Genomic DNA, 9,530 nt, shown 5'->3' with positions numbered 1-9,530 from the left:
AACTCTAACATATGACTACTTAAATATAAAATATAATAGATGGGCCATAGCAATATGGGATTATGACTTGTGTTTTGGCACATTACTTGTTTGGATCTGTGTTTTGGTAAATTATCTTTTGGATTTTGTGTTTTTTAAAATAGTTAAAATAGACTTTTAAATTTGATTTTGATTAAAGTTTTTTGAACTAAAATCACAAATAATTTATCAAACTAACAATTCAGAACAAAAATATTCATTCTGTTTATCAAATCATAAGTTTAGATGCCTATTTGAATCATTTTATAAAATACAAAGTCTAAAAAATAATTTATCAAAGATCTAGATAATGGGTCAAAGATCTAAAATGGTATAAACCTAATAATATTGAAATTTGATTGTGCAAATGTATTCATCAGTCATGATTTTGGGTTGGTGAGACATAAATGCACCATGGAATTGAGAGGAGAAAAGTGACAGTGATCAATTCAGAATGGAACTAACATAAGGCCTTCAAGTAAGTGACCAGTGAGCCACATGAACTCATTTATTCACACACACCAAACCAAACCAAGCCAAAGCTACTCACTCACTCACTCTCTCACTCTCGTAGACTCTATACCTAACTATTTACTATTTACTATTTACCACACCACCTAATAGTACCATCTTTTCTCTTCTTTTTTTTTTACTTGTAATGGAATATCTGTAATGTGTTTATATATACACACACTACTTGACCTTGTGGCATCTTATATTACGTGCTTCACTGGAGAATAATAATAATAATAATGACAGTATCCATTGGAGAATCCTGTCGACAGTGTCTGTCGTGGTACGTGTGTGTGTGTTTTTTTTAAATAATTCTTTTGTCACAAACCACAAAAAAAAAAAAAAAAAAAAAAAAATACAGAATATATAAAGGGTTGATGTTCACTTGCAGTATTGTCCCAACTAGCTAAGCTGTTCCTCGTCTCTTTCAATCATACCATTTTTTCATAAATATATATATATATTATATCTCATATGAAGTTGCAGAGCTGTACATTTGATTATATCTTATGATATCACTCATTAAATAAAATGAATCAAAACCATAACCCTAAGTATAAATGTTTATGCATATTACTTACTATAGACTATATATATAGAGAGAATATTACTACTCTCGATATGAACTACACACAAAGTAGTACTGTATATAGTGAGTACTTTGTTTTGTTTTGTCTTGTAGCATAGTGACGTAAGAAGAAGTGTTCAATAAATAAATATGCATATATATATATATATGTATATACACACTATTAAATCAAGTGATCCAAATACAGCAAAGGCTAAAGAGTGCTCTTGTCCTTACATTTTTCACCAATCTGACTCAAATGTCCACCACCAGTAGTAGTAACTAGGTATCTCTAGCTACGCTTATTAATTGCTTATTATATATATATATACTACTCTAGTACGAGAATTTGTTTAGTTGACAAAATTAACCAATATACTAATCATAATAAATATATGTATTTATATCTAACGAGGACTTTGACTCTCCTCATGTATATAATAATTAGCTAATGTTCAAGTATATATAATAGTACAATATATATGTACCTTCCTTGCTATAAATAATGGCCAACAAAGCTTGTCTCTCATAATTTATATATATCTACTTTTGAGTATATATAGATCTTATTAGGGGTGAGCATCGGTCGGTTTGGGTGGTTTTTTCATAACATAAAATCCAGAATTCGGTTTTCGGTCTGTGCAATCCAAAAACCGACCGACCAAACTAGTTAAAAGAAAAAACCGATCGTTTTGGACCGCGGTTTGGTTGGTTAAACCGACCAGACTGAATTTCTTATTTTTTTAAAGTTTTAGTTAAAAAACTAAATTTTTTGGATTGTTGGAATTCATTTTTGTGCATTTTTAAAACATAAATATATAGAAGATAATTTCATATATTTTTATTTTTATTTAATAATTTTAATAATTAATAATTAATAATTATATAATATTATATTATTATATATTATATTGTTTGGCCACTTTCGGTTCCGCTGATCGGTCCGGACAAAATTTTCAAACCGACGACCGAACAGTGGCGGTTTGAGCTGTTGGCGGTTTTTTTGGTGTTCGGTTTAATCGGTTTCGGTTTTTTCAGTGTTTGGAAAGTCGGTGTATACGGTTTTTTTGGATTTTATGCTCAGCCCCTAGCCCTAGCCCTAGCCCTAGCCCTAGCCCTAGCCCTAGCCCTAGCCCTAGATCTTATATTCTCTTGATAATTAAGGGTGGATTTTTCTCTTCTTACTAATATATATTTATATATATATATATAAATGTATACATGAATCGAAGTGGAGAAGAGATGATAATAGTTTTCATCTTTTAACAAGAGAATTTGTTTAGTGGACAAAAATTAACCAATACTAGTCATAATAAACTTTATATGTATTGACTTTGACTCTATCTATCTCCTTAATTATGTATATAATATATAATTAGCTAATATATGTGTGTACTGTATATCTGGATCACGATCAGCTATTCATCAATTATATATAATAATTACATTTGTTTTGTATAGAATAGTGAAACAAAAATATTCTCTCATGTTGTTCAGATAGTACTGTAGAGTAGAGGATTTATATAATATATGTGATACCTTCCTAGCTTCCTTAGAGCTTAATTGATTCTCATTTATATCTTCTTCTGACTATTTATATAGATCTTATATTCTCTTAATAACTAATTTAGGTTGGATTATTCCTCTTCCTATTAATATCTATATATGTATATTTAAAGAAGGGATATTCTTCATCATATTTTTTAACATATAAACACTGATTTCTCAATAATACCCAAGAAAAATATTTTGAATTGCTGATTTATGGCTAATCATCATATTTTTTAACATACGTGTGCCCAAAATACTATTATAGATGAGTTTGTTTGCTATATAAATAAAATGCAATTAGTAATGTGCTCTCCAAAGAGCAACTATTATCAAAATCTCCAAAGGTGCTGAGTTGGAATCCCATTCTAACTAAGGATTTTTGTGGTTCCGGAGGATCTAGCTACAGGAGAACCAGGAACGGTGAGCTTTTTCCCTTTTTCCACCCGACTCTTTGGTCTTAAAAATTGTTAGTTTTAAGAATAAGTGATTGCCTTTCTCCGACTCTTACTGCCTAACCTCTCAAACAATTATATTTTTTTACATAACGTTACATTAATATAGTTACAAGGGACTTCACTCACAAATTTTCAGAAAATTCTGAATATCTAAGATGCCGAAATTAAGATTAAAATAATTTGTTACACGAATACGCACACTAAATTATGCGAAATTTCATAAAAATTTGTAAAAATTATCAAACATATAAATTATATATACACCGTGATAAAAAAAAAACATAAATAATTTTTTTTCAATATATATAAATATTATGTTTTTTGAAGAAGGGAAAAATAGATAAGAAATAGAGGGATTGATAAAATAGAAAAATGGGAGAAGTGAAGTGAAGTGAAGAGAGGAGGTTGCGTCTGAATCATGAGATGGATATGTCTGTCAAATGCCAAATATATATATATATATATGCGTGCAATTATATATATATTTATATATATTAGCAGCTACACAACCCTGGCCTGATCCTGATCGATCTATCAGTCATTCATATGTGTGCATATATATATATATATATATATAACTCCCCTACACGCAAGCTTTATAATAACCTAAAGCTAAATAGCTAAGCTAAGCTAAGGTAACCCTCCATTGCCATATGCCATGCCATGCCTTGTGACCATCTTATCAATGTCAGATATATTTATATTCAAAATACAATATACAGTTTTAGTTTACTAACCTATATTTATATATATTTGATCATCATCATTATCATCACATATATATATATATATATATATATAGAGAGAGAGAGAGAGAGGACTACTCAGTCAGTGTTTTCAACTCCACTAGCTAATACTACTGGATATAGATAGAGATTAAAATCAGCATATTTTGAATCCCTCTTAATATATAATAGCTAAGCTAGCTATGTGGTTTCAACATGGAAACTGGAACCCTAAACATATATATATATGTATTTATATAGTTGTCCATGTAGGGTCATTTCACCCATGCATATATAATTATAATTTAACTGAGAAAAGTCGTTACCACTCCCATTATTAACAATATTAATATATATATATATATACATATGTTCTTTCACTAAATCAAGCTAAGGGCAATATATATATAGCAGACAGCTGGGACAAAAAGTCCACACAAAAATATATCTGAAAGAGAGGGGTTGATGCTGTTTAAGAAGGTGGAGAAGTAGAATAATATGATAAATATATATATATAATAAAAAGAGAAAATTATGGAGAGATTAATAAAATGTAAATACAAATTAAAGATGGGATGGGATGGGATGGGATTGTTGTTCATGTTGGAATGGAGAGGAGGCAATCTCAGCATGAAATGCTCTATTTTTGAGCACTTTGATGCTTTTGTTGAGGGAACACAACCCCATAGTTTATGCTACCTCTATCTAATTAAATATTATTATTATTATTATTAATTAATGTTAATTAATCTCAAAATTAGTTAAAGACATCGACAAGAATATTAAGATTTATATATACATCTGTGGAAAACAAGAACCCTCATGCGTTGTGTAGTCCTTCCACTCAACCACACAATGGAATTTTAGGGAACAAGATCGTATATATATATATATATCCCCCACAATACAATACATTGTTAATTTATTATTCCTTTTTCGATCTCTTAAACCAACACACATCACAGAGAGACACAACAAAACCCTAGCTTAGCTATATATGTATCTAATCTATAGATATTATATTCTATTCTATTCTATTCTAACTAACAAAAAGTAGTATCAATCTCAACTCTCGACTCTCAACTAAACGGCCGATCAATTAACAAGATATACTCGTATACAGTGATATATTTAATAATAAACTATATACAGTGCTTAAATTATGCTTTCCAAAACATTAGTTTTATATATATATAGAGATGAGATAATCAAGATCATACTAAAAACAAATTAAAGTATACAAATATATATATAGAAGATCGAGTTTGATGAGTATTATCCCAAGAAAGAACCGTCATGAGAAGCTAGAAGAAGAAGAAGTACATGCAAACATTTCCATTTGCATTTGCATTTCCATGCAAACGCAACTACTATGAATTAATTTGATTACAACTCTTTCGAATCATTTATATATATATGAGATCAGAGGAGACAATTAACATATCAGATACGAAACTAATAATTCATGACATATATATATATATAAATAGTACTTGAAATTAAATCCCAGTCTTTGTTTTTGGTACAGGGTTTAATTTGTGATATATATATAAAAATATATTGATATAGATGCATATATAGGTATACATTATTATTATTAGCTCAGCTCATCTCATCTCATCTAGAGAAGTAACAGTAGTAACACTACAGAGAATTATAACGATGATGATGAGGACAAAAGACTCAATGGATCCAGGAATTAATATATATATGTATAAATATAATTAAGAATGAAGTCGTTGATGATCACCATAGAGAGATGGATTATAATTATATATGTTAGCTATATATATAGCTAGTGCCATGAAGATACCCAGAAAAGAGGTCGATTCTGCCAACCCAGAAAAAACGAATCGTTAAGAATGTGAAGCTGGTACCCCTCGGATGGGTAGTGAAGCCTCAGGAGAAGCTTAGCTTGAGAAAGAGCAAAGGGGCTCAACGGCACATTCGAAAACCCCGAGCTTCGAAGCATAACTTCCCACGACTCGTACCTCTGGGATCCTCGCCTGATCGTCATGCGTTGCTCTTCGTGCGCGGCCACCAAGTCCATGATCTCCCTTCCCAGCCACACCTGCTCCACCGCGAGCCTCTCCCGACTGTTGGGGGGAAGAGTGGCCTCAAGGGAGTCGAAGATAGCAGTGTAGTGGTCCAACGCGTCGGCCAGGGTGTGGTTGGCCTCTCTTTCGGCAATGGTGACCACGGTGGGATTGAGGGCTTTGATGCTGCGCAGGAACAAGTGGATGCTGTCACTGTCGACAGCCACGTCGCTGTCATCTTTGAGGAGTCTGTGGAGGTAGAGGACGCAGTTCACGGCCAGGGCTTCGTCGATGTTGATCACACTACTGTTGTTGATGGTGTTTATGAGAAGATGATGAGGGTGATCGGCAGTAGATGGGAGGAGCAGGGGGTGGAACTGGAAGTGCAGGCCGAGTGACTGAGCGAATCTCAAGAGGCGGTCGCCTGTGCGGCGGAGAAGAGATAAGTCGGTTCCGGTTGCAGTGATGCGGAGACGGAGCATGGGGTGGCGCTCTACCAGAGCCTGCATAAACGGTGGCCATTGGAGGCCGTGCATGATGTCGAAGTCGAGGATGTGGAGTGCCTGGTGGTGGGTCTCGTCTATGACTTCCAAAATGGCTTGGTTGGCTGTGAGATGACAGAACCTTATGAATGGGGTTATCTGGTTTAGGGTTATATAGCAAGACTGAAGGGCTTGCAGATCTTGATTATTACGATGATGATGGTGATGATGGTGGTGGTGATCTTGATCTTCCTCATTGTTATGGAGGCTCATGCGGTGGTGCTGCATGAGGTGGAGGCGGCGGAAGAGGGCTCTTGCGAGCTGATGAAGCAGCCTCTCGACGGAGTCTCCGTAGGGAGAGGAGTTGGCCGACAAAACCGAGACCAAGCGGTGAGCACCGCCCAAATCGGACTGAGAGATGAGCTCGGCGCACCTGATGACCAACTGGCGCATGTGAATTGCGTTGATGGGCTGAGACGCCGGCGCTGGAAAGGCCAAGTGGGAATGGGATGTGGTTTGAAGTAGATCTGGCAAGGCGGCGGCGGCTGCAGTGTCTTGCTCTTCTTCTTCTTCTTCTTCTTCGTCTCCTCGAGGCTGTTCGTGGTGAGAAGAGTTGAAAGACCCCATCAGCATTATCAGCTGATTTTGATGATGATGATGATGATGATGATGATTGCTTTCTCCAGATTATTAATAATTTGTTAATATATATGTGTGAGTGTGTTAATTAATGCTTGCATATACAAACCCCAGATGCTATAGCTATGCAAACAGTAGGTGTGAAAGGATGAGCCAGGTGATATATATTGGGGAAAACTGTTCTAATTAGGTATATATATAAATATAAATAATATGTAAATTAGAGATGAACTATATAGGAAGCTGAATAGTTAAACATTGGAAGAGCTATAGTAAGAAATCCAGCTAGAGTGCATATATGTATATGTATATGTATAAATGGATGAGAAGATAGGTAGTGTAGTAAGGTAAATATATAGAGAAGAGTTGTGTTTGGAAAGCTGGCTAGAGAGAGAGAGAGAGATAGCATATATGATATGATGAGTACTGTTTGGATATTTATATATATATATATATGTGGATTTGTTAGGTTAACGTAACATATATATATATATATGATGATTATGATTCATGAGATGAGATTGATATAAGATGATGATGAGGCAGCTTTTTATATTATGACGAAACCATCATCTCTGCCACACACACTGGCCGAAATTGAAATGCTTGCAGTGGTTAACGTACTCTACTATGTATGCACATTGGCCTGAACATAATATATGTACATTTATAAATACTCTTCAATGCTTCTTTAAGAATATTTCACCAATAAATAAATAACTCAAATCTACACGCTCTGCTAATTTACACTATATATATATATATATATCCTTGTATATATTCTTCGTTAAGTATATATTGTCTTCTACATGTATGTAAAAATTTAAGCCTATAAGACTATACTATTTCTCATGATAATATCTCCCAATTAATTAAGTAACGCATAAACGTATAAGATGATTACATATATAACTTATAATAAACTTAATTAAACTTATAATAAACATATATATACAATAAACTTATAATAAATTTGAATTAAATCCTATATATATATGTGTTCTTGGTGAATGTAAATGACACAATTTCATGAAAATGGGGCACATGGAATGGCATGATGGATGTTGAGTTAAAAATATATAAATTTATAAATTAATAAGGGAGATTATATATATATATATTTATTATATAAATGAATATTGAAAAATTCTAGATATATATATTTAACAAAAATCATGCATGGGTTTCTATTTTGGACTACTACTTGTCTAGAGATGCTCAACCTTTTACGCGCTTCCCCATCAATATATATATATATAAATCAAATTCAACTATCATCATTTTCCTTTGTAGGTTTAAGACATATATATATATCTGAAAAAGAAAGAAAGAAAGAAGAGGGAGAGAGATATAGGTAGAGAGGGCTATATAGGTAAAAAGATTCCACAAACATATATACATATAAATATGAATAGAGGAATCTTTGGACAGGCAAAGACAATATTGTATTGAACATGAATGAATTAATGTGTATTTATTTATTATTATACCCAGGAATATATAATATAAGAAGATATATATATGTATGTATGTAAAGTTGTAGGTTGGATCTGTGCATGAATAATAATCGTTCCCCAATGAACTCGATCGATCATCATCCATCGATCAGTTTGTTATTACTTATTAATTACTTCTCTCTCTCTCTCTCTCTCTCTTTCTCTGTGTATACAGTTTCAGGTAACCTCAGATTCCATGCCAGCATGACCTTCTTATTCTATGAACGCATATCAACCTATATATATATATATATATGTATGTATGTATGTATGTATAGTTCTTCTTCTTTTAAAACAGAATAAACACACAATTTAATAAACCATGATCAGAAATATATAATATTAGTATAATATTCATTAATTAGTAGTGTCACCTATTTAATCCTAACCTAATTGTACTTTAACACACTCCATCTATACAATAATTGGAATTTGGAAATTGTAATGAAAAGAAGGGTATGTTCTTTTACATATTATTAATTATTAATTAACCAACTTCTATCAATGAAAATGAAAAGGCACTCTCATATTCTCATTAATTATGTAAATTAATAAATTATTTGGCTCCTATACATGTATAGGGGTCTCTATGATAGCACCCCCAAATGTTGTATTGGTATAGCAGACCCTAAAAATGTTACTTATTGGAGAGTTTTTATCCCAATTCTTTTTATAACGTTGTTTATTGCAGTTATAGTAATTCTTCTGCAAATTAAAAAAAAAATTGGAATAGTTTAGTTATTTTTATACGTGTATTAAAAAAACATACAAATATACGTGTGACAATTATTTTAATTTTGTTTTCAGCATTATAAATTATTCCTAATTTCTTAAAAAATTACAAGATGTCACTATAACTACAAATAAACACCACTGTAAAACAAATTAGCATAAAAACACCCTAAGTGACAATATTCATAAATGTATATATATGAGTTTATTATATTATTGTAGAGGCTGTTTCCTACCATTGATCAAATGGGCACTAGCAACCTGTCAAGAATAAAAAAGGAGGCAGTAGTTCAATTGGGAGCACCAAATTGGTGT

General features: G+C 32.4%; 1 protein-coding gene across 1 annotated transcript; it reads right to left on the bottom strand.

Annotated features, from left to right (window-relative positions):
- Nucleotides 1–5,382: 5,382 nt before the first annotated feature.
- LOC133784542 (scarecrow-like protein 18) lies at nucleotides 5,383–7,502 on the bottom strand. Its single transcript, XM_062223840.1, has one exon. It carries the CDS (start codon nucleotides 6,979–6,981, stop codon nucleotides 5,626–5,628), a length of 1,356 nt encoding a protein of 451 aa, XP_062079824.1. The 5' UTR covers nucleotides 6,982–7,502; the 3' UTR covers nucleotides 5,383–5,625.
- Nucleotides 7,503–9,530: the final 2,028 nt, after the last annotated feature.

Source organism: Humulus lupulus, chromosome 6 (genome assembly GCF_963169125.1).
Source record: "Humulus lupulus chromosome 6, drHumLupu1.1, whole genome shotgun sequence".
Lineage (NCBI taxonomy): Eukaryota > Viridiplantae > Streptophyta > Magnoliopsida > Rosales > Cannabaceae > Humulus > Humulus lupulus.
Note: the sequence above shows the minus strand (reverse complement) of the source record. Positions and strands in the feature narration are given on the sequence as shown.